Here is an 11511-nt window from a genome sequence, read left to right as displayed (position 1 = left end):
ATAATGACGTACATGCATTTCGACGTATTCCCTGCTGACAGTCTGGGGTGGCTGTGCAGAGCGCTAAACACTCGTTTTTTGTGTATGGTTAAACATGACTATCAATCATTATAACAACGTTTAGAGATCATAAGTCGAAAAAGCATAATAGGTCCCCTTTAACAAGGACAGATTTGCATCACAAAAGATTTGCACGTTGACAGAAAGAAACCCCTTTCTGTTAACATAGTTAAATTCTTTAGTTGACTGTGCTTTAATGGCTATGTGGGTGCAATCGATGGCTTCAATTATGTTTGGGAATCCGGCGATGGCGTGAAAGCTCAGTTTGATTTTGGCTTGTTGGGGATCTCTGTAAGGGAACTGGATGTAGTTTGGGGCCAGGGAAATAATTGCGTCCAACACCACCGGCATGGTCCTACTCATCGATGGCTGAGAAATGCCGGATATGTCTCCAACCTCCAACCGGCTGAAACGTGCCGGCAGCTAAAAATCCCAGGGTGGAAAGGAGTTGGATATGCACAGGGATTGCGTTTGTGAGTCTCGTGTCTCGAGCCAACATTGGCCCTAAGTCACGACACAAATCCAGCAGTACATTCTTTGGTAAGCGGTACCTACTAAGAAGCCACTCTGTGCTCTCTCCAAGCAGATCAGCACAATCTTTGAAAACGCGCTCCCTGCGGAGCGCATGGTTTGCCAAGTCTTCCAATAACGCAAGATAAGCCATTGCACTAGATTTCCAACATTTCTCACAGCTGTCTTTTATAGGGTTTGACACCAATTAGGTAATTTGTCTGTTTAATTAGATAAAGGAGTAATGGGATGTTTTCTAATTAAAGTAAACATGGGACATATGTGGATGTCGATTGCTTAATGCAGACGTTGACACTCTTAAATGCTTTGCTTTGCACTTGTAATATCACTTTTCTACCACTAGATTCTGTTCGTAAGCATGGCTAGAGCTGTGCTTAAATTTACACGCATTCCTACCTATAAGTACATTTTGGTGAATTCCATACTTTGCGTGGCAATTATCTTACGCCCTCCTTACGCACAAATCTGCGCGTAAGTACGGTTGATAAATGAGGCCCCAGGCTTTGATAACAGGATGAGAGGCTACCTGTTCAGATTGGCTTAGCTCAGGAGGTAGAGCAGTTGTCTTGTAATAGGTTGCTAGTTCGATCCCCAGCTCCTCCTAGCTGAGTGTTGATGTGTCCCGGATTAAGACACTTAACCCTAACTGCTCCTGACGAGCTGGCTGTCACCTTGCATGGTTGACTCTGCCGTCGGTGTGTCAATGTGTGTATTATCCGATGTAAGTCGCTTTGGATAAAATGCCCTAATTGTAATTGTAAATTGTACCTGTTAAAGTGCAAAACAAGCTACCTGTAAAAGTGCAAAGAGAGCAGTGATTCTTCTCGTTCCCGTCCTTACGTCATTTTTTATTCAGGACATGGTTCTCAGCAGCTGGTTGAGGTCCCTGCCGACGCTCGGGGGCTGGGAGGCACCGCTCTGCCGCAGGCCGGGCCCCATCTGATGGTGGAGGGCTCGGCACAGGCTGGTGGTCGCCCGGTGCACGCTGCCGCTGGACGGGCCCAGCAGGCCCCACAGCAGGGGCAGCGCCTTCTGCTCCACCAGCTGGGGCCGGCGGGGGTACAGCTCCGTCACCAGCTCTGGGGGGGGAGGAAGAGACGGAGGGAAAGGAGGGGGGAGGAGACAGAGGAAGAGAAGGAGGAGGAAACCAAGGAGAGACAAAAGAATGGGAGACAGGAGGAGACAGAGGAGAGGAGGAGACGAGGAATAGGAAGAGACGGAGGAGATGGAGGCGGCAGAGCAGAGCGGATCAGATGCCTCTTGATTGGCCACACAATGATATACGTATGTTTGGTGCTGATCATTGCAAAAAACAAAACAAACAAACATTTTAGCCATTAACAAACCTGCAACCTTCTCGATCAGATCCACCTTTGCTTGGCCGCTAAGAACCTGTGCCTTGAAGCAGAAAGGCTCCAGGAGGAGGCTGCTGTCTGGAGAGGGGCAAGGGAAGAACACATGAGTAACAACGATAACGCCGTGGTAAGACCGGACCGTGTTCCGGACAGCTCCCCACCGGGCCCTCTCCAAGGTTCAGCACCAGCTCGCAGAGGGCCCCTGTGGCGGCCGAGTACACAGCGCGGTTCTTAGAGTTGAGGTGGTTGTCCACGATGGCGGGCACCAGGTGGTTGAGCACCCCGGACAGGTCTTCCTTCAGCAGGCGCACCATCCCCTGCAGGGCCTCCAGGGCGTACAGGTTCACCTTACGGTTGGACTCCTGCAGGCGGTCTCTGAAGGCGTCAAACACCTGGGGGAGCGGGGAGAAACAGGGAACAGGTGAACAAAAAGGGGACAGGAGGGAGTCCCACCAGGAAAGGGGATAAGGGCGAGTGTGAAGTAGTGGGCGTTTACGAGCGGTGGGGGGGTTTTACGGACCGGGAACAGGCTGCGGACGACCATGCTGGGCTTGTGCTGGCAGTCGGCCACCAGCTGGTCGATGCCTTTGATGCGCTCCCTGAAGTCCTTGGACTCCAGCAGAGCGGTGAGCTGCCTGATGTCGATGATGGGCCCCTGAGGTTTGGAGCTGTACTTGCTGTTGGGCTCCCTGGAGGGTACCACAAAATATAATGTCATGAAATTGCATACGTACTTACTAAATATATATATATATGATCTTGGAAATAAGATAAAAGATATTCTTAGTTGAGAAAACGAACAAATGCATAAATAAATATAGGAGAGACATTGCAAACAAAAGCCATCATGTGTGTTCTGGAACACGAACCCGAGAGAGGAGCTGAACTCATAGCATATGTAAGGCTTTTACTTTCACCAACATATTTCAAAGGTGGCTGTCATGTGTCTGGGAGGAGTCTCACCTGGGGGTGGTGGTGGTGGTGTTGGTCGGGGTGGCGGTGGTGGTGGGGCTGGGGACTATGGTCGGTTTGGGGAGCTTCCTTTGGAGCGTCGAGGCCCTGACGGTGCCACTGCCAGGAAGCGAGGCTGGGGTCTGGGGCGTCTCACCCAGACCCTGACCCTGACACAACTAACACAACAACAACAACGTTCACAAGACCCGTCACCAAGCGGTAGGGTGGGGCGAGAGGGCGGGGCCTTCTTTACCTTTGCCTTGAGTCCGCTGACCCTCTTGCGGGCGGCGGAAAGGTCCTTGGTCGGGATGTTCTTCTCCAGCATGCTATCAAAGTCCCAGTGGGAGGACAGGAACAGCAACATCCGGCGGCAAAAGGACCTGAAGAGGGAGGAGTGAGACCGGCACGTCACCGAGCCGTTGGACACACGCCAAAGCCTTCAGCCAACACAGGAAGCCACTGGGGGCTCTACGTGCCTGGGTTCCGGGGAGGAGTCCAGGGCCAGCTTGACCACGGCCGGGAGGATTCTGTCCATCACGTCCTTCCCTCCGGACAGCAGGCGGGCCACGCCCACCCTTTCCAGTAGGTCGGCCAGGTGCTGGGCGGCGCACTTCCTCACCGCCGCGATCAGGTGGCTGCAGACACACACAGGCTCAACATGAAGGACGCACACAAAGAGACACAAACCACAGAAGTACACAACGGATGGAGATAAGGAAACAAAGGCTAGACCTCTGGAGTATCCTACCGAGCAGTCCAAAGCAGATTAAGGATGTAAGAAACATTTCCTTCGACACTCAAGTCCTGTTTAAATGTCTATTTTTTCTGTTGTGCGTTTACATCTGCTGCTGATTCTTTGTACTTTATATAAATCACAGATTTGATCTTGCAATACCGATGCTGTGGTAGATATACTAGAAAACATAACATGGCGCAATATAGTGTGTTTGTGTCTGCGTTGTGCGTGTGCGTGTCTGTGCCCTGACCTCAAACCCCCGTCCAGAAAGGCGTTGATGCAGCGTGCCGGCGTGCAGTGCCGCACCATGTGGCCCAGCGCCGCGTCCACTTCCTCCCGGATGAAGGCGTTGCTCTCGGCCGCCTTGTGCAGCAGCGCCCTGGCCGTGGTGTCCACCTCCTTGTCCATGGCCCGCTGCAGGTGGCAGTACAGGACGCCCAGCGTGCACACGGCTACGCGGGACACGCCCGAACGCAGGTTCTTCACCTGAAAAAGGTTCTTTGAGTGTCTTGGAAAGCGCTATATGAATGAAATGCATGCGTTACATTATAGTACGTTTCACACTCCTCGCTTCATTCAAGGCTGTGTTTTGCTAACTTTGTTCACGTCCAATCAACCACTCGTTCTATTGGGTAGAATTGATGGGGATGGCTTTGCACACAGCGAGGTATATAGACTAAGCTGTAGACAGAATTGAGTTTGTTTATCACTTGCAGAAAGTGACTGTCCACACCCAGCCGCCCGCCCACTCACACGCCCGAACACTGGAGGCGCTGGTCTCCATGTTACGCGGTAGAGAGAGAGAGAGCACCAGGGAGCAGGCCCAGAGAGGGGGAGCTACCTCTTGCACGAGGGCGAGGCAGACGTCGCGGAGCCTGGGAAGCAGCGTGTCCACGTGGTTCTGGGCCAGACTGCGCAGCACCATGAGCCCTTCCATCTTCTCCTCCCTGCGTTCAGAACCACAGCAGGTCAGTCAGATGAAACACAAGTTCGGATTGCTTCGACTAATTCTTTGTGTGTGTGTGTGTTGTTGTGGGCAAATTCTGAGCGTGTGTGTATGTGGTGTGTGTGTGTGTGTGTGTGTGTGTGTCTCACAAGTTCTCTGAGCTGATGAGAGTGAGGCTGTGTCATGGCCAGCTCAGGTTTGTGAAAGGGGTGGGGCCCGGGGGGCTCTGGTGGGTCTCGCTGGGGGCCGCTGAGGGAGCCCTGGGCCGGCTCATCTGCACACACACACGTTTGCAAAATAAACGCCGGTCTCAATTAGACGCCGGCGCCTTGCCAGGTTCGCGTGACAACGTCACAGACGTATTTGCAAGCATTACCAACTTTCGCCAATAGATAGAGCATCAGTTCACCAAAAGGAAAATCCAAAGGAATTAAAGGCCTGCTCCAAATAGACGCCTGTCCCAAACACAAGCCGCTTGAGTTCAGGGATTGAAACAAATAAAAGCCTGGGCTACTTCTTCACTTGGGGGGGTTTGGCCCGGGGAAGTCCCCTGGCTCGAGGCGGCACCCAGAGCCCGTGCACGGGGGGACACGGTGTCGGAGTGGGCCGCCGTGATCCAGGCTTCCTGGCCATCAGCCTCCTCAGCCACAGCCAACCAAGGCAGCCTAGCCCCACGAGGGTAGCGGGGGTTAAGGGCCGGGGGCTTGGCCTCAGTAGGGGGGCGGAGGACGATCCTCTCATTGCTGCCACCAGGTGGGGCAGCCAACCAGGGCAGCCTAGACCCACGAGGGTAGCGGGGGTTAAGGCCCGGGGGCTTGGCCTCAGCAGGGGGGCGGAGGACGATCCTCTCATTGCTGCCACCAGCTGGGGCAGCCAACCAGGGCAGCCTAGCCCTACAAGGGTAGCGGGGGTTAAGGCCCGGGGGCTTGGCCTCAGTAGGGGGGGCGGGGACGAGCCTGGTCATCTCGGTGTAGGACTCCCTGTCCGCCATCATGATGGAAGCAGGGGTCAGTTGAGGGACTCTCTAAATCGACGCCACTTCGACCTGGGCGGGACTTTACGTCCTACGTCACTCGCTATGGGTTTGCATGTGTGCGCGTAGCCGTTTGTCTCAGGGATCTGTGCACGAACTCCCTTGCACTACAGATTACGAGCGTCAGTGTCGTACGCGATGGAGGGTGGGTGACATTCCTACAGTCTGTGATGATAGGCTATATTTCTACAAATGACTTAATATTACTAGCGATTAACATGACGAAACAACACAAACTAAGCTAACATTAGGCTATAGCCATACCAGATAACGCCATACCAGCTAACCCTAACTATTTCTATTAAACTCTGAACCATTTTGCAACAGGCAACTGTGTGTTGGTGCGTCTTATTGATTTCTGCGTCTGCGTCTTTCCCACTCCTGGCTAATAGTTTCAGCTTTTGTACTGTATATCAGAAATGATCACCCTGTACCACACTGCTGACTTGTTGATGTTTTGTGAGCACTCACGCATTTCTCTAGGTATCTTAAGTTTCCTACTGGAGTCATCAAAACTTTGGACTTTGTTATTGTAAGAAATATTGTGTTGCAAAAACACTTTGTGTCTTACCCTTAGCGTTACCCTAACCTTAACCCCAGTAACATTTCTTCATCATAAACTACAAGTTACGCAAAATGGCATACAAACATCCAGTCCAATATGAAAGAAAAAAGCTAGCTTCATTAAGGAATCGAACCCCTTATCCCCGCATTAATGAGTTGTTCTCTGACCACTAACCCATCAGGTCTTAGTACATGCGATTCAAGAGTTAATGTTGGGAAAAATAACCTGCTGAGTACATCACATGTACATTATAAATATAGCTAACTCCTACCCTAGCCTGATGAGCACATCACATGGACACATTATAATATAGTCAACTCTTGCTCTAACCCAACAACACAAACATGATAATATATAGTCAGGTCAAGGCCGGAGCTGAAGGCCCCATCTCCCAGGCAGGCAGATGGTGGACACTCAGACAATGCACCAGTATCATCTCCAGAACGGGAGAGCCACATTAATTTATCACACAGGAGACATTTTGAGAGCTCTTCCCCGTTAGGAGGAACCAAGAGATACCTCTGCCCACACCAGGGGCCTGAGAGCCACATTAAATTATCACACACGAGACATTTCAAGGGGGCACTCCCCGTTTTAATTTATCACACCGGAGACACGAGGAACTCTCCCCGTTACGAAGCTCTCTCAGGGCCTGGGAGCCAAAACACACAGAACCGCACACACCTCAAACGCACACACCTCATCGAGAGGAGGATACAGCATAAGACTGCATCACACAGGGACTCTTCACCTTCTTCTGAAGCAGACCTTCCACGGAGGCGAAGCTCCGGACGAACCATCAGCGCTGATTAGGGACTTAGACATATTCGATCTCTCACGCTTTATGACTCTGTATAACCGTTGCCACTTTACTTAATAAATCCAAGGTCCTCGTGCCGACAGACTTTATTACCTCTCCGTCTCATTTCATCTGGTCCAGTAACTAGACAGACCGTTTTTCCCAACATTAACCACTTGACAATCTTTAAACTTCGGTTGCCTAGAAATTGTAAAGACAGTGATGTGTGTACATTGTGCGAGTATCCGTCACTCGCGATGTGTGTGCAGTCCAAAATGAAAGAAAAGACCTTGCATCACTAGGGAATCGAACCCCCAATCATCAGTTGGTCGTTGGTAACTGTAAACAAAGAGATCGCATTTTGTTTAACTGCTAACTAACAAACGGGTTTATGCGTTCACTGAACAAAGATTATGGAAATAAAAGACCACTTTTCCATCAGAAAAATCATCAGAACAGTTATTACCAACCCATAGAAACTAAAGCCAAAACCTTTCTCACATGCACACCCATCGCGAGTGACGGCTATGCGCACACATGCACACCCATAGCGAGTGACGTAGGACGTAAAGTCCCGCCCAGGTCGAAGTGGCGTCGATTTAGAGAGTCCCGGTCAGTTGAGTCCGCAAAGAAAACAATGTCTTCCTGTCCATCGTCGCTGTTCGATAATCTCTCTATGAGTCTCTGTAATAAAACATATTTAATTTATATTCATTAATGGAGTCTTTACCACATACATAGATTGGACAGCGCATACCGAACCGTGTACTAACATAGACGTCAGTCGCCACTAGCTAGTAAGAGAGTGAGCTAATGCAGTCGTTAAAACACCTCCAGCAGCAGCATTGCTTCAGATGGCGTGAAGACATGCAGCAAGAACGTTCCACAAATGTACCGATCTGTGTATATTCATGCGGTATTACGGTTATGGCTTTCGACTTTACGGTTATGGGGACAGAAGGTTACGACAATTAACGATAAATCGATCGGTGTTTTCACCGTGAAAAACCATTTACAATAACATACATAATTGTTTAGCGTTATCGATCAGTTAGATGACTTTCTAAAATGACATTGAACTTTTCGAAGAGGGGGCAAGGGCCTTTTGGTGTTTGGAGAGCGAGGTGAGAGAGGCCGTGGAGGGCCCGAGGTCCACGACGCTCCGAGCACGGCTTATTTCAATCGAGTAAAATGTGGTAGATTCATCTTTTACACTTCGATAAATATATAATTGACATGTAATAATGTGCCATGGACAGATTTATAATAGCATTGACATAAAATGGGACTACTTTATTACTTAGAGCCAGGGGTGGACTGGCCATCTGGCATACCGGGCATCGTCCCGGTGGGCCGTTGACCCAATGTGGGCCGGTCCGGTCCGCTATGTTTTCTTTTTTCCTCTCTCTCTAAATTCCCTCCAATTGGGCCAGCCAATGGGCTACAGAGAGCTAGCAGTGTGTTGCCAGCATCGACGCATATTATTGGTCTATGTTTGTCATTGTCAATCAATCATGGGCTGACTGGCTCAGAGAGCCCTGACAGTGCTGTCAATCACAACACAAAGCAGGGTGGGAGGGACCTCATGGCATGGGCCGGAGTCGCGGGAGCCGGTACGGAGCTGAAAACGCCCGGGTGGTGCTGAAAAACGGCGACTTAAGCCTCTGGAGATGGAAGTTAAATGTTCAAAATTGACAGACCTATTTGGTGCCCGGGTCCACACCCCAGCAGGTGCTGCTGCGCCAGGAGACGAGCGAGTGGAGGCATATATGCTAAGTAACGTTAGCCTGGGGCTAGCTAGGCTACATTTTGAGACATGTCCATAACAAAGTAGAAAACGTTTTTACATTGAATGTGATGTGACCTAATTAACTGCATACTTGTGACAACATATTAGCCCAGAGTTGAAGGGCTGTGACTGTTGGTAGTTGTGGTTGATTTTGTTTAAATAGGCCGAATTGTGATATTATTGGTTATTATTGTTCAGATAGCATTTAGCGTTGCTATGGCGGCGCGTCCAGACGCAGCGGCTTTGAGCTCTCCTTTTCGGTGCTTTTTCTTAGTGTTTTTGTGCATAAATTTGTTTTTCAATTGTAATGTCAGCTGGGGAAATCTTGTCTACAGTCGTCAGGATCTAATCCACATTGGATTTCGGGCCGAACAGGCTGTAAATAAGGACTTTATTCACTCCAACGGCATACGAAGCAGTGTTCCAGTAACGGACTATTTTAAACAGACGCACAATATACTGCACGAAATATCAAGGACACCGGGGTCTCCATGGATTGTTGTCGGCTCTCAGAAGCTGCGACGACGGCGGAGGAACAGGAAGCAAAAGAGAGGATGTCGAGCCGGTCTGCTTACGAGGCTAAAGAAGCACCCAAACAAGCCCCCGCTACCAAGTGTCTTTCTTGCAAATGTAAGATCCATCGTTCCCAAAATGGATGACCTCGAGCTGCGGATAGCAACCGACAACTTTGTCAGGGATTGTTGTGTGATGATTCTGACTGAAACCTCGCTCCATCCTGCTATCCCCGTTAACGCTGTGCAGTTAGCCGGCCGCACTATCCACCGACACGACAGGAACAGAGACTCCGGAAAGAGCAGAGGAGGCGGACTTTGTATGTCTATAAATAATAACTGGTGTTCACAGAGCTAAGCAACCCACAGCTACTGTTCCCCACACATAGAGGCATTGACGGTCATCTGCCGCCCTTTCTATTAACCTAGAGAGATAACTGTAGTAATCATTATGGCAGTGTACATCCCTCCAGACGCTAACGTTAGTATAGCTCTAAACTATCTTCATGGCGCTATTAGCAAACAGCAGCAGGCGTACCCAGATGGGGTACACATAGTCGCCGGAGATTTCAACCGGGCTTGTTTAAAGGCTGTCCTCCCTAAATTCATACAGTATGTGAAGTGTGCCACCAGGGAGGGCAGAATACTCGACCATGTCTACTGCAACATTAGGCATGCATACAGAGCAGTACCCCAGCCACACATTGGCCTGTCAGACCACCTCTCACTGCACCTCATTCCAGCCTACACCCCTCACATTAGGAAAAATAAGCCCACTACTAGAACCATCAACACCTGGCCAGAGGACGCCCTCTCCCAGCTCCAAGACTGCTTCTCAACAACAGAGTGGGGTCTATTTGAGAGTTTGGACCTGGAGGAGTACACAGAGTCTGTTTTATCCTACATCACATTCTGTGCTGAAAATGTCACCATCAAAAAACAGACCAGGGTCTGTCATGTACTGAATTACCATGCAGCAATGTGGGAACGTATTATTTGTTGTACTCAGGAATGTGTTGATTTGACGCACCGGAAGACTATGGGTCAGTTGAAGAGTTAACAAGTAAAGAAGACACACATGGTTGAAACGGTCTCGGAGTGATTGATTTAATTCGCTGTTAAGTTCATAGGTTTAATCCTGAAAGGAACAGTTAACAGTATAGATGTAACATTGGCGACGAGGATAGCGACTACGCGTGGAAAAAGAAAAGAGGATGGATAAAAGTGGAAAACTTTTATTGTTCGACTGCTTCTCGGATCCAGCTACGCTAGGTCGGCGATGGACGAGATGGCTAACGTCCTTCGAACTCTATGCCGACGGTAAGGGACTCATTGTCGGCGAAGATACACCTGCAGCGACCTTGCAACGAAGGAGGGCATTACTTTTGCACCATGCCGGACCAGATGTCCAGGACATTTTCTTGACTTTACCTGATACAGGGGAACCAGCGGATTATGGACGCGCAGTGTTAGCTCTGGACGACTACTTTGTGCCCAGGGTAAATGTTACATTTGCGCGGCAAGAGTTTCACGCAGTTACACAGCAGCATGCAGAGACTGTGCAGCAATTTGTGACGAGACTCAGGCAAGCGGGAAGGGACTGTGCATTTGGGGCGGACACGGACAACCAGATACGAGATGCGGTGATGGCGAGGTGCTCATCGACCTACGTGCGACGAAGGCTGCTCGAGGAAGGTAACGGTCTCACCCTCGTACGTGCCTTGGAGGTGGCAATGCTGTGTGAGCGGGTGGAGCAACAAATGTCTCCGTCGCATGAGGGAGCTGCAACGGGAAAGACTGAGACGGTGAATCACATATGGCGAAAACGCGGGAGAGAAAAATTAAAAAAAAAACAAAGCCAGCAAACAAGTAAGTTGGAGCAACGTTGCTACAGATGTGGCAACACGGGTCACTTTGGCAAGGACTCTAGTTGTCCCGCTAGGGGAAAAAAGTGCCATAAATGTGACGGGATAGACCACTTTTCAAAAATGTGTAAATCTAAAAAACAAACAGTTAATAACGTTACAGAACAAGCCGAATACGCCTTTGTGGTTAAGGATGGCTCAGCACAGAACAGCTTGGATATGTGCCTGGGAGGGGTACATCTGAACATGTTGATTGACTCTGGGGCTACATGTAACGTAGTGGACGAGGGCACATGGGAAAAGTTAAAGAAGCAGAAAATCCAGTGCCAGTCTTATGTGGTGGGGTCAGAGAGGAAACTATACGCA

General features: G+C 49.9%; 1 protein-coding gene across 1 annotated transcript; it reads right to left on the bottom strand.

Annotated features, from left to right (window-relative positions):
* Window positions 1-276: 276 nt before the first annotated feature.
* Window positions 277-5573, bottom strand: LOC132463680 (TOG array regulator of axonemal microtubules protein 1-like). The gene is made up of 11 exons (XM_060059978.1): window positions 5105-5573; window positions 4732-4856; window positions 4478-4600; window positions 3887-4122; window positions 3377-3535; window positions 3154-3280; window positions 2971-3061; window positions 2467-2642; window positions 2113-2338; window positions 1938-2024; window positions 277-1670 (listed from the first exon to the last, which is right to left on the bottom strand). Exons 1-11 carry the CDS (start codon window positions 5571-5573, stop codon window positions 1444-1446), a joined length of 2046 nt encoding a protein of 681 aa, XP_059915961.1. The 3' UTR covers window positions 277-1443.
* Window positions 5574-11511: the final 5938 nt, after the last annotated feature.

The sequence above is a fragment of the Gadus macrocephalus genome, chromosome 8, assembly GCF_031168955.1.
Source record: "Gadus macrocephalus chromosome 8, ASM3116895v1".
NCBI lineage: Eukaryota > Metazoa > Chordata > Actinopteri > Gadiformes > Gadidae > Gadus > Gadus macrocephalus.
The sequence above is the reverse complement of the archived record's forward strand: the minus strand, read 5'-3'. Positions and strand labels throughout refer to the sequence as shown.